At 37.2% G+C, this 14536-nt stretch overlaps 1 protein-coding gene across 1 annotated transcript; it reads right to left on the reverse strand.

The window, feature by feature from the left end:
• Positions 1-2225: 2225 nt before the first annotated feature.
• LOC103012612 (alcohol dehydrogenase 1-like) lies at positions 2226-13260 on the reverse strand. Its single transcript, XM_028167004.2, is given in 8 exon segments — positions 2226-2250; positions 3455-3593; positions 4417-4552; positions 9540-9800; positions 9988-10080; positions 10082-10199; positions 10354-10441; positions 13125-13260. Coding segments are annotated over 8 exon segments (996 nt in total).
• Between the last annotated feature and the right edge of the window lie 1276 nt (positions 13261-14536).

Consider the following 14536-nt stretch of genomic DNA (forward strand, 5'->3'; position numbering starts at 1 on the left):
CCCATATCCATATACGTATCCATATCTGTGTCCATATCCATATGTATTTAGGCCACATTTTAAAAGCAGAGTTGCTGAGACATCAAGCATCAGCTCTTTCCATTTTTAAAATTCAAGGCACAAAAAATAATCCCTGACTGCCCATTTCTTCCATTCTCTACTGTTCCATTTCCTTCACAGTCTGAAATGAATTCGGTCTGTCTTTTCACTCTCTACTCAGTTTTTGGAGCTCTTGTACCACCAGATCATATCCTTTGTGCTTCCCTCATAGCAATTTATTTATATCACAAATACAGAAATTATAATAAATAATAGCCTTATATGTTTATGAACTCCTTGCTAAATGGTAATAAAGAAAAATGATTTAAGAGCACAGACACTATGATTACATTGCCTAGATTTTAGTCTTTGTTGTGTCAACTATTTGATGTTGAGCAAATTAATTAATCTCTCTGTATCTTAGTTATTTCATCTGTGAAATGAAGATAATATTCCCCAACATACAGGGCAGAGATGAAGATTACATGATGATTATGGAGTACTTAGCACAGTGACTAGTATTTAGTAAGTACTCAATTATACTCTGGTGGCTTATTTAGGAAGGGAATGTCATATTACTCTTCGAACTTCCAGCATCCATTGTGTATAGTAGATAAAAATTGAAATCACCAGGTAGATAATTTTTAATCTTCACCTTTAAACATAACAGTGGATACAAATCCTTATCCATTCTAGCCCTGTTCCATCATCTCATCTTCCTACATCTTCATTATTCTGGTGCTCTCTGAATTGGAGATTCTTAGACTATTATTCTCCTTTCTTCCTGCCTTTCTGCCTTCCTTATTTCTGAAAATACTCATTGTTTTAGCCTACAGCATTGAGCAAAGCTTCTTAATTTGGCTTTAATTTTTCTGATTTATTCTCTCAAAAAAATTCATTGAGCACTTACTTTGTGCTACATACAGGGGATAAAGATATGAAAGGCACAGGACTTGCCGTAAACGATAAACCAGGAGATAATATTCGTAAAGTGTGATGGTGCTATTGTGGTCTCACAAGAGAAATAATGACCCCATAACACTTTGACTTCTTGAAATCTAAGAAAGATGTTATGTAATTAATAATTCTTTACTTAGGGAAATTATCTGATTCAAATCTGGGTTGTTTTTTTTTTTCAAAAGCAGACAAGATATAAAACCTACCCAACTGTCCTAGGGAGGACAGAACATGAGGCAACTGGTGGTAAAGAAAACAGAAGTAAGTGTGTGAAATGAAGTTTTCACTAATAAATAACTGGAGACATTTCGAAGACAGTGTTAGAAATAGAGGGAAACACCCTAAGGGCTATGACGTAGAAAAGAGATATTATGAAGGCTACAGAAATACAACTAACTAAGACTCTGTTTTTATAAAATTGTTCAAAGGTCAATCACAGAGGAAAAGACTGATAAGAGGAAGCAACAATTTCGATGCATTAGAGTCAACTTAGTGTCTCTCTAATCTAATCTAGATACGGGGAGCTGTTTTTTCCCCTTCTCCCAATCTCCCAACCCTAATGAGGAAATGATTATTTTGGTTTAGGTTTGGTGAAGAGAAAAGACTTGAAAGGAAGTTATGAGGTTGTAGGTATGGATGAGTTCCCCTGAGAGAGCCCCATGCATGCTTCCTAGGGGTGCAGGTGGCAAGATTCCCAAATGTGTTTGTGTGTGTGAAAGCAGATGGGAACTGTGCCTCAACATGTCATAGATACAGGCATAGGATGGTATGAAGACCTCAGGATAGAAAATAGCTTACTGTGTCCTGAGATAGCCTTCCAGAGATTTATGAGACCCCAGTGTGTTGTAGAAGCAGCAAAACCATCATGTAAACCCTAGAGTGGTGTGAAAGATACAAAGAAATCTGTACGTTATGAAGAATAGGAATAAAGGATAACCAGGGACAACTTTCATGGACCAATGACAGAGATCAGTTGGGTTGATGGACATATCAACAATGTCATCAATCAAATCCCACCACCTCTCTTTTTAAAGTTATGTAACATCTGTTCTCTGAGAAGCTATTTTATAATAATTATATTCAAGATGCACTTATTTCGTTTTGTGCAATCACACTGCATTCCCATCTCTTTTGCTCCTCTTTTCACTGCACTGGAACAATTGGGGAGGTGAAAAAGGAAAGGAATAAAGTCCCCAAGGATGCCCTTGCACCTTTCATCATCTAGGGTCTCAGAACAGCAGAACACAGCAGATGCTGAAACATAAAAGTGCAATAATAAAACAATTGAATTCCTTGAGAAACAGTGATTTCAGCAAAGCAATTATGCACCGTATTGAAACACTGCATTGCTTACCTATCCCCACTCCCAACTCCACCTTCAACCTAGTTCACCTATATGAAATATAGGATTTGGTGAAAGCGGGATTGAAAATCAGCTGTGAAAGGAAGGCCCCAGCTCTGAGCACCATTTCCTCGGGCTGCATAACCACAAAGACATCTAAACCTGCTACAGCTTCTGATCAGCTTCCATCAGCCCCAGAATCTAGTTCCATGTCTAATTAGGGAGGAATAAATGGGTTCCCTTGGTTCCTTTCCTTTTGCAGTGTGTCTACTGCCTGCTAGATCCACCCACCTCCTTGATAATTTGTTTCTAAAATTTCAGATGAGTTTTCGTGGCTTTTCATTCCAGATTTAAACGGGCTGACATGCTAGGTGTAAACCAACAAGGTATAGCAGGGTAAACTTTAAGTACCTGGATTAAAAATTTTAAAAATATCTTAAAACAAGCAAAGGATATAGGTAGAGGAGCAGGGAGAGAATATCAAAGGGAGATGTGCTTGGAATCAGAATTAGAAAATCAAAGCATTCATCACAGGAGTAAGTCCTTATTTACTCCTTGTTGCTTGTTCTCCTCTGTGTCTCCAGCACTTAGGACAGTCCTGGCAAATAGTGCACCATCACTAAATATACGCTGAGTGAATAAATTAACACATTGAGTGAACACTCCATCCCTGAAGGTGTGCAAGCTGGAGCAGACTGACCATCTGTCAAGAAATGACGTAGAAAGGTTTTGTGCCCTGGGTGGAGTCTAAACCTTTGTTTCTAGGAGTCCTTGTAAGATTTTATGACTCCAGTAATGTCAAATCATTTATTCTAGGTCATTTCTCTAACTAGAAAAATAATGCATAATTGACCAACGTGGAGTAGACTGGTTCTTGGTGTTATACTGAATTCTCGAACATTACTTTGAAATAGGTTAATACAGATGTTTCCCAAAGAGGAGCCTGCAGGTAAAACCTTTTCTTATTCTGGTAATAATAGGAAATAGGGTAGAGTGTGTGAAAGATACTGAAGGTCCAAGTAACCATCTCTTTATCACAAAACCACTTGGAAACGTTTGAAGAGTCATTTTCTCTGTGAGTTCAGGGTACAGGAGATCATCAAAGAAAACACTCACGTTTTTCCAGCATGGTACAACTCGCAAGCTTTGTGGAGTTGGTCAAAAGGCAGCTGATGGGTTATCAATGGATCCATATTAATTTTATTTTGTAGGTAATCAGTCACTAGCTGGGGAATACAGTCTGTGGTTTTATAATCTGCAAAACAGAAAGGTTGTTGTAATAAGATTTGAGAAATATCAAACCAACCAAAAGAAAAATAATCAAATAAGTCATGGAGATGGGTAAAGTATTCTGAAAATTCGTCATTGAAGATGGAAGATAATTAATTCATTGTACATCAGAAGCTGTTGGCTGCTGTTGCTAAGTGTGGCTGCTACAGACAGTTCTGTTGCCTAGAACTCCTTTGGAAAAGAATTGGATCGATATTCACATGTTACTGAGATTAAAAATAGTCCTTTTAAATAAGCTAGCAGTCTCCAACCCACCTCCTGGGCTTACCATTATACAACCGTTTCTTCATCTCTCTATTCACACACATTGAGATGGCATGGGAACTTTCCATCAGAGCAATGGATGGAGATGGGAATGTTAATTTAGTAAAGCTATTGGTCAGTATTGTTCAGAAATAAGGACTCCACTGGGAAGACAAAAATCAGTGCCAAATACCAAGTTGGTGCATGTGATTATCCAGAAAGCATTGCTGTTAAAATAGCATGACAAACTTTGAATCCACCAGTGCAGAACTGAACTTAACTGAGTTATTCCAAACACTGGGAAAACCCCAAAAATTATTTTGCAGGAGATAAAAATTTTATTTGAATGTTAAAAAACCTATTTAATTAAATTAACTAAAATTGATTTGCAAAATATACCAATTCATTGGAGGAGAAGTCTTTGGAAATGTCTACCATTATAGGTCTGTTTCCCCAAGGAGGGGAATTTTGAATTCCATGTTTCTACAAAGTTGAAAGGGATTTCATGAGAGCAACCAACTGGTTCCTTCTATTCACTGACCTACCTCCTAAACATACACCCTTCAGTGTCCGTCCAGGGACAACCTTCGGTGCATCAAGGCAAAGCTGTGAACTTGGTGGAGGTAGCCCAGTGATCCTACAGACACCATAGTTCAGGTGGCAGGAGTCCCAAGCAGCAATCTGATAATGATAATAATGACCATAAGCACATTCCCATACATAATAACAACTACCAGCAGTGGTGGAAGGAATTGTGGGGTTCCTAGATTTCAAACCTCTTCCTGGGCAGATGCTACTTCAGGCTCAGCTTCAACACTGCCAGTGATGGAATCTCATGAGACAACCAGTAGAGTTTAGTGGTAAAGAGCACAGACTCTGCTGCTGTGTGACCTTAGGCAAGTTACTTAACTTCCCTATGCCTGTTTCTTTATTTGTAAAAAGAAGAATAATACTACCTATTTCATAGAGTTGCTATAAGAATTAAGTGATTTATCACACTTAAAACATTTAGATCATTATCTGGCACAGAGTAAGTACCATGTGTTTATTTGATAAAATTACCCACTGCCTCAAAGGCCACACATGCTATTCTTTGCCTGAACTTCTCACTTGCTGTGACTCTCTGTCCAAATCATTTCTATTCAAACAAAACAAATATATACATATGTGTGTGTGAAGCTTCATTTAAAAAAATTTTATTTTCTAAGGGTGTACAATATACATCAATCTATTTTACTTCCTTTTCTGGTTCTTAACCTTGCTCTCTCTCCCCTTTCCTCTGTTTTGCCTTATTTTTCTCTTTTCTGTTACATAACTACCTCTACTTCCTTCATCCTTTGACCATGTACATTAGGTACACACTGAAATGTGTTGAATGCCTACGTTCTCTCCTCTACCCTGTCTGACCGAAGAGGCTGGTGCCTATTTGATTCTCCCTGAACTTAACACACTGGTGCATAGGAGCTCATTTTTCAAATAAATGAATGGTTCTGATATAGAACACACATGAATAGCGTATGTGAATTAAATAATGTTCATACTTAAATATAATAACATGTATGTGAATAAAGAGCTAGGAATACAGGAAAGGAAATACTTGAATTGTAGCCTTTTGCATGTTTAAGCTTTGTATACTATAATGACATATCTTTAAGTATATATTGCTTTTATTTTATTTATTAATTTATTTATTTATTATTTTTTAACATCTTTATTGGAGTATAATTGCTTTACAATGCTGTGTTAGTTTCTGCTTTATAACAAAGTGAATCAGTTATACATATACATATGTTTCCATATCTCTTCCCTCTTGCATCTCCCTCCCTCCCACCCTCCCTATCCCACCCCTCTAGGTGGTCACAAAGCACAGAGCTGATCTCCCTGTTCTATGCGGTTGCTTCCCACTAGCTATCTATTTTACGTTTGGTAGTGTATATATGTCCATGCCACTCTCTCACTTTGTCACAGCTTACCCTTCCCCCTCCCCATATCTTGAAGTCCATTCTCTAGTAGGTCTGTGTCTTTATTCCCGTCTTGCCCCTAGGTTCTTCATGACCTTTTTTTTTTTCTCCTTAGATTCCATATATATGTGTTAGCATACTGTATTTGTTTTTCTCTTTCTGACTTACTTCACTCTGTGTGACAGACTCTAGGTCCATCCACCTCACTACAAATAACTCCATTTCGTTTCTTTTTATGGCTGAGTAATATTCCATTGTATATATGTGCCACATCTTCTTTATCCATTCATCCAATGATGGACATTTAGGTTGGTTCCATGTCCTGGCTACTGTAAATAGAGCTGCAATGAACATTTTGGTACATGACTCTTTTGGAATTATGGTTTTCTCAGGGTATATGCCCAGTAGTGGGATTGCTGGGTCTTATGGTAGTTCTATTTTTAGTTTTTTAAGGAACCTCCATACCGTTCTCCATAGTGGCTGTATCAATTCACATTCCCACCAACAGTGCAAGAGTGTTCCCTTTTCTCCACACCCTCTTTATTTATTGTTTGTAGATTTTTTGATGATGGCCATTCTGACATGGTGTGAGATGATATCTCATTGTAGTTTTGATTTGCATTTCTCTAATGATTAATGATGTTGAGCATTCTTTCATGTGTTTGTTGACAATCTGTATATCTTCTTTGGAGAAATGTCTATTTAGGTCTTCTGCCCATTTGTGGATTGGGTTGTTCGTTTTTTTGATATTGAGCTGCATGAGCTGCTTGTAAATCTTGGAGATTAATCCTTTATTAGTTGCTTCATTTGCAAATATTTTCTCCCATTCTGAGAGTTGTCTTTTTGTCTTGTTCATGGTTTCCTTTGCTGTGCAAAAGGTTTTAAGTTTCATTAGGTCCCATTTGTTTATTTTTGTTTGTATTTCCATTTCTCTAGGAGCTGGGTCAAAAAGGATCTTGCTGTGATTTACGTTATACAGTGTTCTGCCTATGTTTTCCTCTAAGAGTTTGATAGTGTCCAGCCTTACACTTAGGTCTTTAATCCATTTTGAGTTTATTTTTGTGTATGGTGTTAAGGAGTGTTCTAATTTCATACTTTTACATGTACCTGTCCAGTTTTCCCAGCACCACTTATTGAAGAGGCTGTCTTTTCTCCACTGTATATGCTTGCCTCCTTTATCAAAGATAAGGTGACCATATGTGTGTGGGTTTATCTCTGGGCTTTCTATCCTGTTCCATTGATCTATATTTCTGTTTTTGTGGCAGTACCATACTGTCTTGATTACTGTAGCTTTGTAGTATAGTCTGAAGTCCAGGAGCCTGATTCCTCCAGCTCCATTTTTCTTTCTCAAGATTGCTTTGGTTATTCGGGGTCTTTTGTGTTTCCATACAAATTGTGAAATTTTTTGTTCTAGTTCTGTGAAAAATGCCAGTGATAGTTTGATAGGGATTGCATTGAATCTGTAGATTGCTTTGGGTAGTAGAGTCATTTTCACAATGTTGATTCTTCCAATCCAAGAATATGGTATATCTCTCCATCTATTTGTATCATCTTTAATTTCTTTCAGCAGTGTCTTATAATTTTCTGCATACAGGTCTTTTGTCTCCTTAGGTAGGTTTATTCCTAGATATTTTATTCTTTTTGTTGCAATGGTAAACGGGAGTGTTTTCTTAATTTCACTCACAGATTTTTCATCATTAGTGTATAGGAATGCAAGAGATTTCTGTGCATTAATTTTGTATCCTGCAACTTTACCAAATTCATTGATTAGCTCTAGTAGTTTTCTGGTAGCATCTTTAGGATTCTCTATATATAGTATCATGTCATCTGCAAACAGTGACAGCTTTACTTCTTCTTTTCCGATTTGGATTCCTTTTATTTCTTTTTCTTCTCTGATTGCTGTGGCTAAAACTTCCAAAACTATGTTGAATAATAATGGTGAGAGTGGGCAACCTTGTCTTGTTCCTGATCTTAGTGGAACTGGTTTCAGTTTTTCACCATTGATGACAATGTTGGATGTGGGTTTGTCATATATAGCCTTTATTCTGTTGAGGAAAGTTCCCTCTATGCCTACTTTCTGCAGGGCTTTTATCATAAATCGGTGCTGAATTTTGTCGAAAGCTTTCTCTGCATCTATTGAGATGATCATATGGTTTTTCTCCTTCAATTTGTTAATATGATGTATCACGTTGATTGATTTGCGTATATTGAAGAATCCTTGCATTCCTGGGATAAACCCCACTTGATCATGGTGTATGATCCTTTTAATGTGTTGTTGGATTCTGTTTGCTAGTATTTTGTTGAGGATTTTTGCATCTATGTTCATCAGTGATACTGGCCTGTAGTTTTCTTTCTTTGTGACATCTTTGTCTGGTTTTGGTATTAGGGTGATGGTGGCCTCGTAGAATGAGTTGGGGAGTGTTCCTCCCTCTGCAATATTTTGGAAGAGTTTGAGAAAGATAGGTGTTAGCTCTTCTCTAAATGTTTGTTAGATTTTGCCTGTGAAGCCATCTGTTCCTGGGCTTTTGTTTGTTGGAGGATTTTTAATCACAGTTTCAATTTCAGTGCTTGTGATTGGTCTGCTGATATTTTCTATTTCTTCCTGGTTCAGTCTCGGCAGGTTGTGCATTTCTAAGAATTTGTCCATTTCTTCCAGGTTGTCCATTTTATTGGCATAGAGTTGTTTGTAGTAATCTCTCATGATCGTTTGTATTTCTGCAGTGTCAGTTGTTACTTCTCCTTTTTCATTTCTAATTCTGTTGATTTGAGTCTTCTCCCTTTTTCTCTTGATGAGTCTGGCTAATGGTTTATCAATTTTGTTTACCTTCTCAAAGAACCACCTTTTAGTTTTATTGATCTTTGCCGTTGATTCCTTCATTTCTTTTTCATTTATTTCTGATCTGATCTTTATGATTTCTTTCCTTCTGCTAACTTTGGGGTTTTTTTGTTCTTCTTTCTCTAATTGCTTTAGGTGCAAGGTTAGGTTGTTTATTTGAGATGTTTCCTGTTTCTTGAGGTAGGCTTGTATTGCTATAAACTTCCCTCTTAGAACTGCTTTTGCTTCATCCCATAGGTTTTGGGTTGTCGTGTCTCTGCTTTTATTTTTAAGATGAATGTTTTAGAGTGAATTTACATTCCATTTTTAGATTTGGGTTCCACAGGTGAGTTTTATGCTAAATGTGTACCCACCCATTAAGCATCTACAGGCACACCTCGTTTTATTGTGCTTCACATTTTGCAGATACTGCGTTTTTTACAAACTGAAGGTTTGTGTGCATTGAGCAAGTCTATCAGTGCCATTTTTCCAACAGCATTTGCTTCCTTTGTGTCTGTGTCACATTTGGTAATTATTGCAGTATTTCAAACATTTTCATTATTATTGTATTTGTTATTGTGGTATGGGATCAGTGATCTTTGATGTTACTCTTCAAAAAAGATAATGACTCACTGAAGGCTCAGATGATTAGCATATGTTAGCAATAAAGTATTTTTAAATTAAGGTGTGTATGTTGTTTCTTCTAGACTTAATTGTATTGCATACTAATAGACTACAGTATAGTATAAACATAACTTTTATATGCACTGGAAAACCAAAAAAATTAGTTGACTCGCTTTATTGCAATATTCACTTTACTGTGGTGGTCTGGAACTGAACCTGCAATATCTCTGAGGTCTGCCTATACTCACTGTGACCCAAGCCCACACACCATGGTATCTGAGAGTCCCATGGCCTTAAGAGCAAAGTTGACACCAATGCCTATCATTTCCGTGACCACCTCCTGGATGGGCTTCTTGAGGTTTCGAGGGTTGAGATGATCAGTGACCCCTAATGGTCTTGCCTGGGGAAATTTCTCCTCATTGATATCAACCCCGATGATTCTAGAAGCACCAGAGGCTTTACAGCCCATGGCAACGGCTGAGCTGATTCATCCAAATCCAAAGACCATGCAGGTAGAACCGGGAGTGACCTACAAATTCACAAGGCATATTGTGTTAGGAATCAAACCTGGAGACATGTATAATTAAGAAAACAAAAACAACCATTGAGACTTTCGGAACTATATACACTAGTTGAAACATTTGGACCGTTTTGGTCTTGTTTTGATGTTTTCTAGGCAAATCACTATGACATACTAACACAGTGATTTTCCTCACCTTGGCTGAGTGAACAGCGGCCCCATAGCCTGTCACAGCTATGCCACAAACTTTGTCCACGGGAGCAGCAGCATCAGTTTTTACCACGGAAATTTTCATGCACAACAGTATATTCAGTGAACGTGCTTGTGCGGAAAGAGTGATAGATCTTTTCTCCTTTGCAGGTAAATCTGCTAGTCCCGTCCAGCATTATTCCAGAAGAAGGTAGAACGCTGTCCTGTAGTGACACAGGCACCGGCACCAGCACAGACACACGGAGTTGTAAAGAGAGAAATGAGTACCTTTGCTCCAGGTCAGTGTTTGCACAATATAAGCGATTTAATAAGAGAGTGGCAAAGTAAATAAAAGCCAGGTAAATCTACTAACTCTTGCTTCTCACAGAAGTTTCCCTTGGGGTGCAAGCAGGCACTGCATTCTCTACACTGTGGAATAATGAGTGTGAGGACTTTATCTCGTATATATACAAAAAAAAGATCATTAATTTAAAATGTTATTGGAACAGAAATACAATAATATCACCATATTATTATATTTTTAAAATTTCATATAAAGGTTTCATTGAATGGTTTGAAAACTTGCTGCGGACGGATTATGACAACCAGTATAACATAGCCCATGGCTGTTTTGAAGGAGAAACCATATAACCTGGTTTCAGAAATCCCATTATTCTTTTGGGCAAATGATGGAAATATGGGGCTATTCCTTGCTGGATAGGTAATTGTAGGTCTGCTTTTACTCTGGAAATAGACTAAAAAACCAGGAATGACCCTTAGAGATGTCATCTACTTTAACCCTTTTGTTTTTCATTTTGAAAGATTTAAATCCCACAGTGCTTGTACCTGCCTGAAGTGGCCCAGCTGGATAATAGCAGAGCCCTTTCCATTGAGTCTACCTGCCCCATGACGGCTCACTGACTGACCCACAGCAGGCCTCTGACATGTATTCTTTAGTGGGGCTAAGGTCCAAGATATGCTAACTTCAAGAGAGTAAAAGGAATAGCTTTCCCTCTGCAGGGAGTGGCTGCTTCTGGGACACTTACTACAGAGGGTGGTTTTTAGGTTGCAGAATTCTGGAGAGGATATTGATTATGTTTGGATCAAGTCATTAGCCCTCCTGGGCCCTAGAGTGACAGGCTGGGTAGGGTCTAAGAAGAAAATTAACACAGTCATCACAGACTTAAAAAGCCTCACAAAGCCTTGCCAGAGGTCTACAACCTTGTCCGTATATTGGTCCTTACAAATGTTTATAACACAGAAATAATCCCCTTTGGCCTCTTGCAGAGTTTAGATAGCTTTAAAAATCTCTTGTAAGTTTAGATAAGGAACATCTTACTTTCATTTGCCCTAAAAATCCCAAACGTACTGGATCTCAAATTCAGGAGAATCTCAAATTCTGCTCTCTTATCTTTTCCCTTCAAATACTCATCATTGTCCACAAAACTTCCACTGGAATTTGTTTAGTTAGAGAGGAATTAACTAACTACTATTTGCATTATCTTCTTGGAGATGTGGAGACTATGGAAAACAACATGGAGGTTCCTCAAAAAATTAAAAATAGAACTGCCATATGATCCAGCAATTTCACTTCTGGGTATTTACCCAAAGAAAACAAAACAACTAAGTCAAAAAGATAGATGCACACTAATATTTATTGTAGTATTATTTATAATAGCCAACATTTGGAAGCAACCTAAGTGCCCATCAATAGACAAATGGATAAAGAAGATGTGGTATATGTGTGTGTGTGTGTGTGTGTGTGTGTGTATATATATATACGTGTGTGTGTGTGTATACATGCATACACACATATGTATATGTGTATATATATATATACACACATATATATACATGCATACACATAACTGAATATTATTCAGCCATAAAAATATGAAACCTTGCCATGTGCAATAACATGGATAAATCTAGAGGGTATTATGCTAAGTGAAAAAAGGCAGACAGAGAAAGACAAATACCACATCATCTCACTTATATGTGGGATCTAAAACACAAAACAAACAAAACAAGATGAAAACAGACTCATAGATGCAGAGAACACTCAGGTGGTTGCCAGAGGGGAGGGTGTGAGGGGGCAAAATAGGTGATGGGGATTAAGAGGTACAAACCTCCAGTTATGAAATAAATAAGCCAAGGGGTTGTGATATACAACATAAGGAATATGGTCAATAATATTGTAATAACTTTGTTGGGGACAGATGATTACTAGACTTATCATGGTGATCATTTCATAATGTATGCAAATATCAAATCACTCAGTAACACACCTGAAACTAGCATAATATTGTATATCAACTATATTTCAATAAAAAAAGAAATACTGAATTCTTTTGCAACTATGTCAGAATAAATTAACTTGCCAGATTATAGAAATTTCCCTTTCTGTTGACAATTTATTAGAAAAAGTTTTTATTGAGATATGTTTGATATACAAAATTGCATGTAAGTTTATATTAATTTGATACATTTATATTGCAATATGACTGCCATTATAGCATTAGCTAACCCTTCTATTGTGTCATATAATTATAATTTCTTTTAGTCTTGGGAACAATTAAGATCTAGTCACTTAGCAAGTGTAATGTTTATAATACAGTTTTATTGTCTATTTGAAAAAAAAAAAAAAAAAAAAGAAGCAGTCCCTGCTCCTAAGGAGATTTTAATCTATTTAGAGGTACACTAGTCCTATCTCAACTCCCTTTCGGCCGTGAATGCATACTTGGCTCACCACTGCCCCTCTGGATTGCTAGCAATGACAGCAGAGTAACTGTGTGGCTCTTGGAATCACTGGATACATTTAATATCATGATATGTGATTACTTAAAAGAATTTAGAGTCAAACCAACTTATTCTCCTGTAAATATGTTAATGCATTTTATTTTATTTTATTTATGTATTTTTTTATTGAAGTACAGTTGATTTACTATGCTGTGCCAATCTCTGCTGTACAGCAAAGTGACTTAGTTATACACATAGAGACATTCTTTTAAAATATTTTCCATTATGGTTTATCACAGGATAATGAATATAGTTCCCCGTGCTATACAGTAGGACCTTGTTGTTTTGTTAATGCATTTTAATGGCAGGCTGTTGGTGTGAAGGTTTTTGTGGCCCATTTCCTGCCTGGTTTCACTGAGCTCATTCCTCCACGAGTACTCTTCACAATCCCAGCTCCTTCATGGCCTGTTAAGGGAAAGTTCACTGGGAATAATCGTTTTAGAGCATGATCATCAGAACCACAGATCCCTGAAGATATCATCTGTATAGGAATTGAGTAACCAAGGATCAGTTGGTTTGGAATTTTTCTTTTTCTTTTATCTGAGACTGATTATTAACAATTTTTTTACATGAATGATCTCAGTTGATCCCTATAACAGCACCCAGAGAAACACAGGGCAGGTCTTATCACCCCCAATTTAGAGATGTGGAAAGGGAGATTCGAAGGCTTAGAATGACTTGCCCAAAGTCACATGATGCATGTTCAGACCTGGAAATAAACTAGGTCTTTTGAAATCTACTTTGTACATCCTGTGTCATCAACTAGTTTTGAAATATGAGGGGCAATTGCATACAATGAAGGACTTTTTGACCACATATCAATAGCAGCACCATTGAGAAACCAAGAATTTTAGGCCCAATATTGTGGAATGTTTTCCCAATGCTCTGGGAAAATTGATTTTAAACTAGTATATTAAAAACATTCTTTAAGTTAATAATGTAAAATGAGTTTGAGTTAAACTAACTGTTGCAAAATTTAATTGACATTGAGAAGTTTTAAAACTTCTTAGTTAATGGCCTAAGTTTTCTTGTCTGTGGATAGACCTAATCCACTTACATTGATCATAGAAATGAAACATTTCCTGTACCATAGCCACTATATTACTGCTCTGCCTGGAATTCAGCCAGGAAAGTATTTGCCCAAGCATACTGACTAGTTTTTCCAGTATCTGTAGTGGGAGAGGCAGCATTTATAGCTGGAACACTGGGAACAGCTTTGGTATATGATTGTGGCAAATGGGTGAAGCGATATACTCATGAGAAAAATGCTGTGGTTTTCGTTTCCACAGTGCTAAAATGGCTTCAAGATGCTATCAAAGGCAAGGAGTGATATTTTAGGTAGGCAGCAGGCTGGAATCTCCTTCTTAGTTTTATTCTACATACCAAATAAGAATGCACAACTCTTTCTGGGAAGCTGTCCATAGCATAAACCAGAGGTGGGATTGTCTGTCGTTATGGGCAGATCCAGTCCTCAACCTCAACTTTGATTTTATTTTGGGTTCAGGGTGATATTGCTCAGGTCCTTGCTGCTGCAACTTCCACCTTGGTGGGCTATTCTTCATTTATTATTTACGGTGTAACCTTTGTAGTAAGGAGAATACCAGTGTAAGAACAGGAACATTGGCTAATTAACTAGTAAACATTTCAGCAGATGACCCAGTATGCAATAAGCAATAATTAAGTGCTGTTTGGGTGAATGATTAATAGAAAAGTATAGCTTCTGAATAGCAGTCAGTTATACTAAACTCGTTTCTTTG

Source organism: Balaenoptera acutorostrata, chromosome 5, assembly GCF_949987535.1.
Source record: "Balaenoptera acutorostrata chromosome 5, mBalAcu1.1, whole genome shotgun sequence".
NCBI classification, from domain to species: Eukaryota; Metazoa; Chordata; class Mammalia; order Artiodactyla; family Balaenopteridae; genus Balaenoptera; species Balaenoptera acutorostrata.